A 16430-nucleotide genomic window follows, 5' to 3' on the forward strand; every position below is an offset into this window, starting at 1 on the left:
TGAGCTCACAGCCGATGACCTCTTCAGTCAAAACCAGATGTTACAGCTGTGACTAAACAAACTAACCTTGTTTATCTGTCCAGGCTTTGAGATCAAAATGACAATGAGCTCTTTCTCAGATACCAAACTACTTCCAGCAACACTTGCCAAATTTAATCCGTCATCTCTCACAGAATGCCTGTGAGAGATCACTGCCTTTCCACTTCTTGTCTTACTCGTGCTGCTTTAGTTTCTGTTTCCAACAATCATCTATTTGCTTATATTAATTGCACAAGGTGGATTCCCTAACGGACAACATTTCAGTTCTGGCAGAAACGTTTGAGCACATGAGAGAGAAGTGCATGAAAGTTCTTTGGTATTTGTGTGCTTAATCTCCAAACAAACAGGAAGATGGAAACAAACAAGCTGACACTGACGCAGATGAGCTCAGACCAGCAGTTGAAATGCTAATTCTAACCTCTGTGACATTCATAATGAACGTAAGTAACTCCGACTCCAGCCCTAAAATCCTCAGCATGCTCACACAGTCCACTGAGCTAATGCTAAAACAGTAAGTTGAAATCTCAGATATTTGCTGGTTCAAGCTCCTCAAATGTAAAGATTTGTTTCGTTCATGATGACGTCGATGGCGATGGGTGGAGTGTGCAGGAGGTAAGCTCGACGCAGGCGCCACTCCTCGGCTAAAATGTAAGTATGGTAAGTGAGCCGAGCTGTTGAACTATGAAGGGCCTTCCTCCTTATGAAAGTAACTCCAGAGATGGTGCAGAGGGAATTTGATCAGACAATAACATATCGACCACTCGATCGACCAACAGAGGTTCAGCTGCATGCACATCAAAACACACAGAGAAAATAAGTCTGCTTCTTACCCGCAGTCAGGCGCCGGGCACCATCGGCAGTCTGGATCGGAGGCGAGGCACCTCCGCAGCAGGAACTCCTCATACTTGTCCAGCAGGGCCGCATCATCCAAGATGTCCGCCACCTGCTGCGGCGCCAGTCTCTCGGCACATTCGGGGCAGCTGAGCTGGACTCGACTCTCTGTGATTTCAATGCGGAGGTACTGCCGCAGGCAGCAGAGGCAGGAGCGGTGGCTGCACCCCAGCAGCTCGGGGAGCTGGTCGGCGGGTTGGCGCACCAGGCACAGGGGGCACTCCAGGAGATTGGCCTCCGAGGAGGAGGGGGCTCCTCCCAGGGACGGCTGGCTGGAGGACAGTGGCTTTGAGGGGGTGCTTGGGGCAGCATCCTGGGGGGTCGTGGCGGCTGTGGTGGTCGTTGTTGTGGGCGTGGCAGAGGCTGCGGCGGGTGCTGAGCTCAAGGCAGAAGGGAGAAGCTGTTGTTGTGTGTGGTGGTGATGGGATAAAGGGGCGGCCGCTCCAGCTTTGGGGCCCCTGGTGCCCCGAGAGCCCCGCTTGCTGTGAAAGAGGCTGTGAAAGGAGATGCGGCCCTGGCGTTTGCCTGCCGCACGGCACTTAGGGTTGGGGACGCCGCTCACCGAGGAGTGCGGTGACTCTGAGTCCTTCTCTGATCCCATTTTCCCACAGGAGACACACAGGGCCCGTTATTGTCCCCTGATACACGTTAATGTATCGCACAGGGGACACTCAGCTACGCAAACACACACGAGGGAGGATTTGTCCCCTTGTGAAACCCAAACTGGAACGCAAACACTACTGAAGTTCCTGTCAGAGAAACTTGAGTCCGTCGCCTCCTTTTCTTCCTTTCGTGTGAGACAAAGAGAAATCAGAAGTGGGATAACAGAGAGGCGAAAACTGAAAATGAAACAGATTGCGCAAGTTCAAAGTGAAAAAAAAATCCCCTTCGGCTCCCAGAGTTTCTCTGAAACTCAGCGTTTGAAAGGTTCACAAAGAAGAAAAACTACCAGATGTTTCATCGAGCAGGCAGATGTCGAGGTCAAACATTACTGTGATCCTCAACAAAAAGATTAATGTCAGTTCCAACAAGTGACTCCTCAGAAACAGAAATCCAGGAGGCAGCGCTGAGCCTGAATGCTGCGATAATCCCTCAGTTTGGGTTAATTCTCCTCAGCTGTGTTCAGAGCCTCTCCCCGGCTCGTCTTCCTCTCGGTGTTGAACGCCGGTCTCTCTGAACAGTCTTTTCTGTCAGGAAGAAGAGAGCAGGAAGTCAGCACAAAGAGCATGCTCAGTATGACACACACCTCTCTTCCTCCCTCTGCTCTCTCTCTCTCTCTCTCTGCTTTGCGTTTCTTCATTTTGACCACGAGCTCTTGCTCTGATGATCCTGCTGTGCTAATTACATTTAAATAGACAGATACATATCCTCCTCAAACAGACAGATGATGTTGAGTAACCATAATTAAAAGACTGAAACACAACAAAACGTCATGAGGACACACGCGTTAAACCACCACTTAAATACATGACATCATCAACCAGTCCGGCCAATCATGTATTCATGTGAAACCAGTCGCTCTATCTCTCTTCATCACGCTGAGCACCGCAAGCTCTTCCTCCCCTTCACACTGCGCTGCTAGTGCCGTTGTCATGGTGACGCTCACTATGAGTGAGGCACACGGCGAGCCACTCTGTGACTCTGGCACGCACACGCACACACACACACACACACACACACACACACACACACAAGCATGAGCACAGTTGAGCGTACACTGGTAAATAAATACACTCTGATACACATGTAAATATGCACTCCCAAAACACACACACGCACACACACACACATTCAATTATACACTCATATACACACACATATTGTGTTCTATGTGTATGCCAAAATATACACACGTCTAAAAAACGCTCACAACAGACAGGAAAGCACAGACACACACACATACGAAAACAGAGTCAAACTTGTAAAACAACACACACTATATATTACACACACACACACACACACACACACACACACACACACACACACACACACACACACACACACACACACACACACATCTGAATGAACATACACCAGTGAACAGTGATAATTATACTATACACATACACATACACACACGTATGTTAGGGCACAAACATGTACACACACAAATGTTCTCATACATACACACACACACACACACACACACACACACACACACACACACACACATCACACACACACACACACAGGCTGTAGCATATGCACTCATACAAAGACATGTTCAAACCTGTACATAAAACCCACAAGATGAAAATCACCAGCCACACACACACACACACACACACACACATCTCTGCATCAATGCAGAGAAGGAAAAAGTGATTATTATGTATGCACACACACACACACACACACACACACATTTGAGTAGATACAAAGACACACTTAACCTGCAAGTGAACACACACAGAAGCTGAAAGTCATCAATCACGCACACACAGAGAAACTGAAAGTCATCAGCCACACACACGCACACGTACGCACGCGCACACGTGCGCACACACACACACACACACACACACACACACACACACACACACACACACACATAGACAAGTGAAAAGCGATATGCGCACACTCACACGTATGCATGATAATTACACCCTGTGCTGCTCTTACAGGCTTGCAGGCTGTGTGAGCTACGTGTGCGTGTAAGAGACGTGTTGTTCAGACGCATGTTAAGTTTTCACTGTGCGTCTATTTTTTGCTGAGTTTTAAATTCAAATGAAGCATTACATGCTCCGTAATGGGCTGATAAAACCCTCAAAACTTGTGTAAAAATGCATCGAGCTGAAACGAAACACGTCTGAGAAGGTTTGCAGATAAATGTTACGTTCAATAAATCAATAAGAAAGTGAATTATAACGGCTCAGCAGCACACTCTGACCCCCACAGCAGCACAGATGTTTTCTGGTTTTCTCTCTCTGACCAGCAAACGACTGAGCGGCCTCTCTGTCTGACTTAGTCTCCACAAATCTGATTATGGCTGCTTGTCTGAAGGCCACACACGCACACACACAGGGTAGTGCTGACCCAGCAAATGTCAAACCATTCAGGAGACTGTAACCAGTGTGTTCATGTGATTGACAGATTAGCTGACCAATCACTGAGGAGAGGGCAGACAGGCAGACGTCTGCCAAGTGTTGTTTCAGGCTAAGCTGAAAAGTCTGCTCTATTATAATATCCAGGTGACTCCAGGCTCTCCAAAACTGGTTATAGGCTTTTATTTTGTTTGGATATTTGGAGAACTGGGCATCCTGTTCATTTCAATGCACTAATTTATATTTTCAGAAACTTTTAGCCCGACTCTGCATCAAATTGGAAATTTCTGACTTCTGCAAACCTCCATTCTGTGTACGATCATGTGTCAAAAAGGATTTGGAAATGATCACACTCTCTTATATTTATGTTTTACGCATAACCAACTTTTTTACAATCGGTATTATAACCAAAATGTACTTAAAGTATCAAAAGTACTCACTCTGCAGACAAAACTATCATACATGATGTTTTGGATGATCAGCAGATTCATCTAAACTGCTCATTAACACCTTTAACCGTCATGATTCACCCTAATCTCTCCCAAAAATAGAGGAGACACTTCTGACGCTTCACCACAGAGTGAAAAATAATCTCGCCCTGCTGTCATGTTTGATACCTGCAGCCTGCAAACTGATATGTGAAACATTGATAACCTACATCGCACCGCCAGCGCGCTGCACGAGGGAAAAACACTTCAGTCAGAAATCGATAGAAGAGGAGGATTTCCACGGTTAGACAGAGTAGATGGTGAAACACACAACTGCTTACTGTACCAACGCACACACATCCATTAACGGTTGCCATGGCAGCCATCACTCGCCGCCTTTTCAGGGTCAAACTGGGTCTCGGCTGAAATGTGTGTGAGTGTAAAATCCTGCAGTTCCTAAATATAACTTCCCACCGGCTGAGTTTGTAATAGCCCTCTTCTCTGCTGCACCCTGAGCATCACACACACGCACGCACACACACACAGTGTCACAGATGGCAGCCTTTGTGTGTGTGTGTGTCTGTGTGTGTGTCTGTGTGTGTGTGTGTGTGTGTTTGTGGTCGGGCCCTGAGCGCTCGATGCTTTTTAAGATGAATCTTTTGATTTCAACATTATTTTACAAACTTGGTCTGTGTGTGTACAAGTGTGTGTGTGTACAAGTGTGTGTGTGCATGTGTGTGTGTATGTGTGCGGCTTTCATCCTCCTCCAGCACAGGACTCCCATTCGGCCCAGCGATCAGTGCTTCAGTTACTGGAATCAAACTGGTGAAACTTTCATCATGTGTCACTTCTCTGATGTTGCTTCATGATAACGAGTTGCTTTAACGCCCTGATGAAGAAACACCTCCATCCCTCTAACAGACGTCTCTGCTAACACCACACACACACACGCACACGCACACGCACACACACACACACACACACACACACACACACACACACACACACACACACACGCACGCACGCACACACACACACTCCACCACCACTTGCTTTTGTTTGTTTTAGGAAAAAAGCGGAGGCGAGCTTCTCGAGAGCTGATGAGACTTCCTGCTTCTCCCGGGAGGTGACATGAAGCAACAGACATCAGAGCGACGAGCGTCTTCAACTCGTGTCGGATCTCTTCATCTGCTTCTGATCGACTGCTCCTGTTTGACGGCTGACTGTACCAATGAAGGGCGTGTAACACGTCCCGACACAAACATTTTACATTTATGACTCATGTTTCCTCTAACAGCAGGCAAGAGAAAATACTTAAAATACTTTCAGGCTTTTCAAGGCTTTTCGATGCCTGGACATAGTCTGTCTCTCACTTTGTACCTTTTCATTGGACAGTTTGTGATTTAAATACAAATTTAGTCAATTTCAGACTATTTAAACAGCTTTTAACTCTCTGTTAAATGAAAAAAGGGTTTGTTGAAATTATGTAAACTTTTGCTATTTGATCTACTTTATCATTAGTAATTGATTTTTTATTACTTTATGTTTTTCTTTTTCTAAAGCACTTTCTAATAACTTAATTTCATTATTTTATTACTAAATTTAATTTCGCTGAGCTGTTTTAGCGTTTGTGATTATTTCACACTTTTCTGTGAAACACCTCGTCACTGTTAACACACGTCTTTGCAAAGAGTCGTACGTTAAATAAACAAAACTAAATCAAATTCAGACGACGTCGTGTATTCTGGGAATCATATCATATCCCGGCCGTTAGATAACGAGAGATTTGATTGGCTCTCTGAAGAGATTCACATGCTGTAAAATGTGCAAACTAGCGGGAGAGTTTGAGTGTGTGTGTGTGTGTGCGCGTGTGTGTGTGTGTGTGTGTGTGTGTGTGTGCGCGCGTGTGCGTGCATTTGTGCGTGCGCTGCGATCATGCCGTCAGTTGGCAGATAGGTCCGAACAGCCTGAGAACTTCACAATCTGGACTTGATTTATTATCAACATGCTCACACACACTTTGTTCCACGCTTGTCCTCCTACTCCACTGCTGCTCAGTTCAGCTCTCTCTCCCTCACACACACACACGCACGCACGCACGCACGCACGCACGCACACACACACACACACACACACACACACACAGACACCGAACACACACCGTTCAGACTCTCAGCCCTCCGTCCCTGTTCAATCTCTTCTCCTCTCTGTTTCCTCAGTCAAAGCTTTTGTTGTCTGCATTGACAAAGCGCTCAGCGTTGTGTGTACATGACTGTGTGTGTCGCCGTTTGTAAGAAACCATCTCAGCTAACTAAGATCAAGATGAACTGTTGACTGAAGGCTTTATAGCAGCTACTGTCAGTCCACCGTCTGCGATTCCCATGATGCACAGAAAGACTCGTGTTATACACCGGCTCTCAAAACTGCTTTTTAATTCTTGCCATCTGTGGTAGAACTGCGATTAGCAGAAATTAAGGTTGGAGAAAAACAGCAGAACTCCATCCATCCATTTTCTATATCTATATCAGAAAAGCTGAATCAGCAGTAAGCTGTTTGCTCAGTCCAATAGGTTTGCATTTGGTGCTGTATTAAACACTGCAGCCTCTAAAGGCCACCAGTGGGGCTTTTAATCTTGTGTCTTTATGGGATGTTAAAACTATAACGTTCAGTGGTCCAAAACTACCATAATGAAACCTTACAGCCCAATTCTGGGTTCATAATGGGTTTTCCTGAATCAGACACAAAGCAGAGAGAGAGGTAATCTGCTCTCAGACACACTGTTCTGTTTTCCACAGTGAATCTACGCCTCAGCACTTTGAGTTTCTCCCTGCAGGGCCGACCAACACGCTGCGACCGGCAGCACACACGCATGCAGCACATCGCTCAGCTGTCAGTTTATATCAGGACGGCTATAAAGTTTGTTTTTTTGTTGAAACTGTTTTACGGAGGCGTTGGTTCTGACAGGTGTTTCTATTGCAAAAAAAATGAATAACTAACAATTCAACAGCACTGCAAACGACTGCATCCTCCAAAATGATCATGAAGTTTAACAGCAGCTGAACACTGTCGCCTGCAAGAAGGAGGATTTCTCATCAGGCTGCGTGAGCTTCAGGTGTACCTAATAAACTGGCAACTGAGCGTATACACAGACAGCGTGGACTACAGCTGAAATGATTAGTTGATTTACTGATTTACAGAAAAATGTGATTACACAAAAATGCTCTAAATTTCCAGCTTCTCAAATGTGAGAATTTGCTGTTGAATATCTTTGCTTTTTCAACTATTAGTTTAGAACAACAACCAGTTTGAAGACATTATCTGAGGCTCTGCGGACACACACACAGTACCTGGACCTCAGAGTAATCAACAGTCCACTACAGGTGTGCTGCTCTGAGAGGTAATTACTCTTATGCAACAAGATGATTCACTGCCAGCCAGACATGTCTGCACAAGATTCACACACACACACACACACACACACACACACACACACACACACACACACACACACACACACACACACACACACACACATGCACACACACACACACACACATGCACACACACACACACACACACACACACACACACATGCACACGCACTACTCCATAATAATACTAATACTACTCCATTACAAGTACAAGTCCTGTCTTAAATTACATAAGTATTATCACCAAAGCTGGAGCTAACTCCTGAATGTGCTGAGGATGAGGATGAGGACGAGGATGAGGACGAGGATGAGGATCATGTGATGTGTTCAAATGCAGGACTTCATAATGATTAGTCCACCAATGAGGAAGTATGTTTCTCCCTCTCCTGCCAAACGCATTATTAATTAACTTTCCTCAGAACTCGTCTCGGTCGTTAGGCTTCTCTGCACCTGACCTTTGCACTTCTTGCTGCTTTGCTGGCCCGTGGTTTGTGAGTGCACCGTCTAAAAACCTTAAATGTAGCGTGAAGCACGCTGAAGCACAAACATGCAGCGCCACCCTCACATAATTCAACAAACATGGCTCTAGTAATCATAATATTTATGATCTGTGTGCAGATTCAACATGCAACCATTACATCTTAGCAAGCACTGCAAACAAAACATGCCTCGACAAACCAGTTCACCAGCCTGTATTTACTTCTAAATACTAGATTACTCAACCATAAACACATACTGGACAAAAAAAACCCTTTATTTAAACATTAAATAAGTCCTAATGTTTCTCTGAACTGATTACCCTGTTACACTCAGAGCATCTTATCACTTTGGATAAGAGCATCAGGTCTAAAGCGACTGGTGACATCGTTTTAAGGTGAGCAGACGGCTCGACTGTCCGTAGTCACACTGACTAAAACCCTGCTAATCTGAGAAGCAGGGCCCGGCAGTCTCTGGACAGAACAGGTGGCCCCTCACTCAACCAGCAGCTAATGATGCATTATGTGTATGTGTGTGTGTGTGTGTGTTTGGGCGGGGTGGGGGGGTGGAAAGCTAATTAGAGACCATCAGCTAATAGGCTGGGGTAACAAAGTAAACCCCTCGCCGGCTGACCTGCAGTAAAGATGCATCTCTGCCTGCTTCTCATGCTTCCACAGAGCAACATCAACCGTAAAGGAAACTTGTTCCATCTATAAAAGCTGCTTGTTCTGTAGGATGCAGTTTTACCAGTGATCATTCAAAGTTTTCTGATTTGTTACTTAAGCAAAGCAGCAAGACCACCATGTAAAAATACTCCATTACAAGTAAAGTTCCTGCATGAAAAATTCATTTCTCATAAAAGGTAACGCGTGCCATCACCTCTTCTGTTTCTTTTGTCCAAGAAATAAGCTGCAAATGCATTAAATTTAACTTAAGTTAAATTCGTTAAGTTAGAGTCGTGCAAATGCACAAACCCCCCCCTGGGTGGTACGTGCTTAAATATGTAAATGTATTGCAAAAGATGGAAAGCAGCAAGTACAAAGTACGAGCAAAAATGTGTGGATATGCTAACTGAGCTAAAACATCAGAGCTCTGAGGAGGATGCTGGCATAACCTGGACCCGGTGCATTTAGCCACACTGTGGACATTATATTTCAGTATCACGATGAAAAAGGTGACGTTACGCATCATCCAGCTGTGAGGCAGTTCTTCTTTTTATGGATCACACTGATCACCAGCACAGACTGTACATCCTCATTATTAGCGGCTAAATGTTCTTTTTAAAGAAGAGAGGTCAAGCAGAGTGTCCTCATTCTCATCTCTATATCTCTGTGAGAACATTTGGTCCACACAGAAAAAATACAGGACCACACACACACAAGTCAAGGCTACTTCCACTGAGCAGACGGACCGGCTGAGTCACGCAGATTAGATATCACGACTGATTAATTGGGTTATAATGACACATTAGAGCAGAAAGAACCGAATGCCAACCTCTTGCTTCAGTGTTGATTCACGGTGTACTGGATGACCTCACCGCAGCCTCCTCCCACACAGCTGCTTTCATCACACAACCACAAATTAGGAACCTTTTTTGATTAATAATTCAGAAAGGCCATGGCCTCTTTCAGCAGCCCACAGTTATACACAGCATTTCCATCGACAGCTGAGGCCTCCTTCGTCCAACTGTAGTTCTCTAATGTCGAGGGGATGTTGGTGGACATACAGAAGGGGTGGACAACCTCCAGCCTGCAGGACAGGTTGATTCAGCCTGCAGGATGCTTCAACTCAGAAATATACAAAACTTCTCTCGACAGGAATTTAGATCAAAGAGTAGACTAACACATCCTCTGAGTGGTCCCTGAATGCAACATGCATCTAGCCATTGACGGCACGTCAGTGCATCATAGCAACTGTCAAGAAAGCAAAAGTAGTTGCCGAGCTTTAAGTAAATGTCAAGCCGATGTGTGCCTGAGTTACGGGGATGAAAAAGACCAATTTCACGAGTCATTACAGCTTGAAACATGCCAAACTGGATGAGCTGTGAGGACAAATGCATTTGCATAAAGGTAACACTTGTCTGCTGAGTTTGGATGCCCAACAAGCAGCTTTCAGAAGACCACATTCTGACAGAAACAGTGTGATGCAGTTAAGTCTTCACTGACAGGCTAATGAGGAAGAAGCCGAAACTTCATTCAGAAGCAGAATTTGTGGAGAGCCTTGTTAATACCGTGGAGCTGCTAGCAGCCGGAAAAGTAAAATTAAATTGCTTCAATCATGAAATAACGTCATCTGCATGGATTAAAAACTGAAACATCCCTGGTTATGGTGACCAGGTGTCCTGGTCTGTCCAGGCCCGTTCTGGGTTTAAGCTGGGTGTCCCGAGTCTGTGAGGCAGCACTTCGCTAAATGCTAACACTAACATGGCAAAATGCTCACACGCTGATGTTCAGCAGATGATGTCACCATCTTCACTATCTGAATTTAGCATGTTAGCATCTAACATTTGCTAATTAGCCTGATGATGGTACCAAAGTGTGTGCCAAATTTTATGGAAATCCATCAGTTGTTCACATATTTCATGCAGGACCAAAGTGGTGCCATGCTGTTAGCGTCAGAGAAAGCTAATCTCACCCGCATGTATGTTTACAATAGACAGAAACGTAGCTGGCACAGCTCCCGGCCTTTCTCCGAGACAACTAGAGTGAGCAGGAAAATGAGTTTTTGGAGTTCCCAGTGGAGCAAAAAATTACCTCATATTCAGTCTGAACAGCTCGTGCTCCACCATCCGAGTCTGCTGAGTTCATGTGACTGCACAAAACCAACATTCAAACCAAAACTAACAAGCTAAAACCGTCGCTTCACGAGCACTCACCCTCACAACATGTGTTAACTGTGATAATGACTTTAACATAATGGAAACTTGATCATTACGACAGTTTTTCCACTTTCAGGTTAATTATTCCACTAAATATCTTACTCATTGGCACCTACACAGCTGGGCAACACAGTAACCTCACCACAGTTTGAACATGCATGGACACATCAGCAGCAGTATGTCTCCTTGTCTCCTCTGCCTGTCAATTATCACCTTTATTTTGACAGCAAAGATTTAACTGCTCAAAACTCTCAAAGACAGTGCCAAATGTCATCATCGGAAGATGAGTAACGCACCTTTGTTGCAACTATTTAATTTTACCTCAGGTCTATATCACCAATCGTATTTTTTTTGTCTGGCAATCAAAAAGAAAAAAGTCCCATGAACCACACCTGCTGGGACAGATAAATCTGTCAGGTCTGACAAACATAAAAATGAAGTTGTTCCACTTTCATTAATGATCTTATTCATGAGAAAATCAACAGTTCCAGCGAACGACTCGGATGAGCTGAACTGAGAAAGCACAGCTGAAGTTAGTGTTACGCAGAACATGAAGTACTTATTGTTTACTGTCAGTATTTCACACATCAACAAGAAACACTTTCCGAACAGCAGGGCTGCGGGCATGAAGTGCTGTAGACGCCGTGTTGTTTTGTAAGCAAAGTGATTGGTTTGTGGCGTGTGCGTGTGGGGGCGAGCTGATATCTCCGATAATGGAAGCAGTTCTTCCCTCTGTGGAAAAACCACCCTGACAACCAGACATGAAGTCCTGCTCCTCTCAGGAATCCAGCTCACACACACAACCTGAACGCTGTCAGTAAATGTGTGTGTGTTTGAGTGGGTGTGTTTGAGTGTGTCTTCTCACCTAAAACCTTCCAAACATCTGGCAACATGCGCCTCACCTGAAGATGTGTGCTTCCTTCAATGGCCTAAAGTGAATGACACACAAATTTGAATAGAATGAAGTATTCATAACTTGTGCGTGTGCGTGAGTGTGTGTGTGTGTGTGTGTGTGTGTGTTTGAGGAAGACTTGTTATCTGCTAATGTTTACACACCCTTTTCAGTGGAAATGCACAGCACACTTGACCAGTTTCCATATCACCTTAATGACTGCGTCCACTGCTGTAGAAACGAGTGTATTTCTAATCTGTGTGTCCATCTGTCAGTGAGTAAAGGCTTATTCAGTTCAAAAATCACAGGATTTTTTAATTTATATTTTACCGTAATTTCAGAAAATCAGACAATTTGCAAAAGACAAAAGCACTTTTGTTAATTTGACTGCACATACGCAGGGTTGGGTATTGTTTTGCATTCTTTCGATGCTGTTGATGCCTGAACTTTGGCACAGATGTGGCCTTATATTCACACTGTTTCTGTTTTCCCTCACTGGTCAGCCCGAACCATTTGCCACATCGAGCTCATTTTTTAGTCGACACAGAAACTGTGGCATTGGTTGCTATTAGCAATTAATTTAATATTTCGCACATTAATCAAAGACATATGCAGATTTAAAGCGACAACCAACAAGAAAAGCTCTGCAAACCCACAGTACAGCAGGCAGATACAGTTACAGCGAAGAGCATTCAGCAGCTAAAGAGCCAGATGTTTCCCTCTGGAGACGGAGGAGACCAAAACGGAGCTAAACAAATGTTAGACTTAATTTCATCAGGTGGACAGAAACATGACTCCAAATGAGTTCTGATGCTGTTCTGCGTCTGTTTGATGGTCAGCAAGTCAATCATTGTGCACAGTTGTTCAAAAGTCATGCTGCTGTAACAAAGCAAGAATGTTGCCAACAGAAAATGCGACCATCAGCGCTCACTTCACACTCAGCAGTATGGCCGCACCTAACAGTGAATTCTAGTATAAATGTATTTCTCTACGCATTTGAGAAGTCGTCACCAGTGACATTTTTGCACTTTTTCTTTGAAACTGACTTACATGTTAACTCACTGTCAGAATAATTTCCTGTCCACTGAAAAATCCGTTGATTCACTCATAGTTTCAGCGCGACTTGACAGTTTTGTTAAACACTCAAGAAGAATTGAAGTTTGATATCCAACCACTCACGACGAGGACTCAGTTTCAAGAAATGACTGATGAGGAAAAGCTCATGCTCTTTAAAATGACCACAGACAATGACCAGTTTCCTACTAAAGATGGGACAGCACTGTCTGTCTGTCTGTCTGTCTGTCTGTCTGTCTGTGGAAAAACCTTGAATTTTATCATTTTTAGGAATAAATGCAGCGGGAGGCAGATGGATACACAAATGGAGAGTCTGAGCATTTTCTCTCTTTCCCACTGCCTCTCATTAACACATCTATCCTTCTCCTACACACACACACACACTCACACACACACGCACGCACGCATGCACGCACACAAACATGTAGAACATGTAGAACATCCAGAGTTCAGAGCGATGCACTGGGAGGTGGAGGTAGAGAGAATCTGCTGCTATAATTAGAGGAGCGTTCAGGAGCCATACCGCTGAGTTGTTGAATGTTTAATGTCAGGCCTGCAGGCGTTAGAGTCACAAAGAGCAAACCTCTGAGCCCCTTTACGCCACCTCTTAACACACACATCCTCAGAACACGCTCACACACACACACACACGGAGGCCTGCGCAGAGGTACGGGTGAGGTGAGCAGCAGTAACAGTAGTAAACTGGATGAGTGGATTCAGGTTTCAGAGAGGAAGCAGCAGCACAATCCGTGGAGACAGACACGGGACATGCGACAACTGAGCGTGTAATTCCCTGCTATTGTCTGTAACCTGAACCACATAATGACACGGGAACACAAACCTCCTCTGGATGAGGTAATGGTCAAATCCCTCTGACGAGCAAGAGGAACTGCTCCCGACATGGACCGAGAGCACAAAAAACCTGAGTGTTTGAACTCACACCTGTCATAAAATACGCTGTTATTTTTTAATGAAATCTGTTTTTTTAGTCACTTTGCAGCAGAATAGCATCCAGTACATGTTTAAATCTAAAAAAACAACAACACAGCACTATAAATGATGAAGTTCATCAGTCAATAACTTCACAATTTAGAGCAACAACAGCTGTTATTTTAAGTGATTTTGTGTAACAGCTTTAAATTGCCATGCACAGACACAGCACAGCCTTTTATCTGCCCTGTGCAGCACAAACAGTGTTATTTGGTTTCCTCTCGTCATCCTCTGTGCAGTTTAGGACAGACTCTGGAAGCTAAACGAAGGGTTATGTAGGGTTGCATCCAGGGTTTGCTCTGCGGTTATTAGTGCTGTCGCGTCAGTCACTTCTTCTCTGTAGTCATTTCTTACTTATCAGTCAGCGTGTGTTGTTTTGCAATAATCGTTTCAGGCTTGTCAACTCATCGATTGAGCTCTGGGCATCAAATCACCAGAGAAAGTATTTTCTGCCCATGTGATTATTTCTAACTCGCATGGAGGCCCATCTGCGTCAGGACCCTTCAGACTGGATCAGGTAACATGTTAGTCACTGTACAAGCATTTGCCGTTTATCTTAAAATGGGGAAAACGTGCTGCCTCCCTCTGCGCAGCTGATTCCCATCTGAAAGCAATGTTAATAACGATTATCTGCTGTGGCTGTTTGCTTCACTTCTGCCTTACAGTGCCAGTTACAGCTGTCAACTGTTAAATGTGAGAAAATCCACTGCTTCAGACTTGCTTTTAAACACCTATACGACAATATGAAAGCGGGCACAAAGCATAGCTCATTATACTCTTATCACCTGTCCTAAAAATCACAAACGAGCCAATTATAGCCCCTTAACAGGTATTTAATTACAGTGTAAAGACTTACAACCTCCCCAGTTCATGAGACCAACGCTGCCTGATGTTTATCTGTTCAGGTTGCTTCTGGATTCAGAGTTTCTCTGAGAGGTTACACATATCACACATTTTAAGTGTGAACCATTCCCATGCTGGAAAATCTCACCACACCTTTTCCCCCCTGAGAAAGTATGATCATAAAATCCAGGCTCAAACACATGCAAATCCCCTAAATATTCAGATTATGTTCCTGTGAAGGGTGTTTATGGGGCTCAGTGCCTTCGTGAGACCTCGTCTTTCACTTTATCGTAACGCCTCTTCTGTTCTGAGCTCTGCTGCCTTGTTTGCTCTCTTTAAATTCACTATTATCATAATGTATTTTTTCTTTCCTCACAGGAAAATGCAGCGTGTCCTCAGGCCACACAGTGACCAGGGAGTGGCGGAGCACACTGGAATGTTTTAGAGGGGAAGCCGGGGAAGGATTTTAACTCTTAGGCATCCTGGATGACTTGGACCATGACTGTACTGAAGCTGAGGACATTTTGATTTTACTGTTTGATTATTTCCAGACATGAAGCAGCACTGAGGCTGGACACTGGTTTGTATACTCCCTCCTGTTTATTCTAATAGCCTCTTAGCGTGTACGCTTCAGGAGATTTTTTTGGGTGGCTTTGGTCTGAGTTGACCCTCCTGACTGACAGATGCACAGAATGTGACTGTCATGCTTATGAATAATCACAGACACTAAAACACTGGTTTGGGGGTTTATGGTGGCAGGCTGCTACACTCCCCTTGAGATGGCCCTTTTACTTTCTATCTAGGTGATGTATACAAGGAGAAGCCTGGAGTCTGTTAAATCCATGACATCTCAAACAGCTCTTACCCTGCTCAGGACCGGATTTCTTCGACAGGAGAGGCTGGGAGCGATGCGACGGCCGCTCCGGCTCCGATCCTGGCTCCCTCCTGCTGTTGCCTCGCTATTTATCGATAAGCTGTGGGTAGAACCAGTCCTCCGCTGCGGTGCCCGCCTCTCTCGTCTCGGGCTCGGGGGCTCCTGGCAGGTGACGGCGGCCTCTGGTCTTGCTGCGCCCCAGGAGCGCGGCGCTGAAACTCCGTGTGATCTCCGCAGCTCGCTCCGCTTCTCCCTGCCGCTCCTCCGCCGCCGCCGCTGCTGCCGCTGCCCTCTGACGTCAAGGAGGAAAGCCCCGGTCGGTGACGTCACGCCGTCAACAATACGGAAACCCCACCCCGTGGCGTCACCTCCCGTCAGGAAGTTCAGCGATTACTGTAAAACCAAATGTGTGTTTGTTTGGAAAGGGGAGAGGAATAACTGGGAAGAGTTTTGTTTTGGTGGTGAGAGAAGCAGAAAGCTTCATGTTCAGCTTCACGGTTCTGTTCTTCATCACTGCACTCATCACACTTCAAAGAAAAACAGCAGATGATAGCATCTGTAGTTGA

At 45.0% G+C, this 16430-nt stretch overlaps 1 protein-coding gene across 1 annotated transcript in view; it reads right to left on the reverse strand.

Moving 5' to 3' along the window:
* rnf19b (ring finger protein 19B) overlaps positions 1-16164 on the reverse strand; it is a 32742-nt gene extending 16578 nt beyond the window's left edge. Inside the window, exons 1-2 of the mRNA XM_070984637.1 lie at positions 15856-16164; positions 870-2117 (exon numbers count right to left, since the gene is read on the reverse strand). Coding sequence (XP_070840738.1) covers positions 870-1531 — 662 coding nt within the window. The 5' untranslated portion in view covers positions 1532-2117; positions 15856-16164. The remainder of the gene's footprint in view (positions 1-869; positions 2118-15855) is intronic.
* Positions 16165-16430: the final 266 nt, after the last annotated feature.

This window comes from Chaetodon trifascialis, chromosome 17 (genome assembly GCF_039877785.1).
Source record: "Chaetodon trifascialis isolate fChaTrf1 chromosome 17, fChaTrf1.hap1, whole genome shotgun sequence".
In the NCBI taxonomy this organism is placed as follows: domain Eukaryota; kingdom Metazoa; phylum Chordata; class Actinopteri; order Chaetodontiformes; family Chaetodontidae; genus Chaetodon; species Chaetodon trifascialis.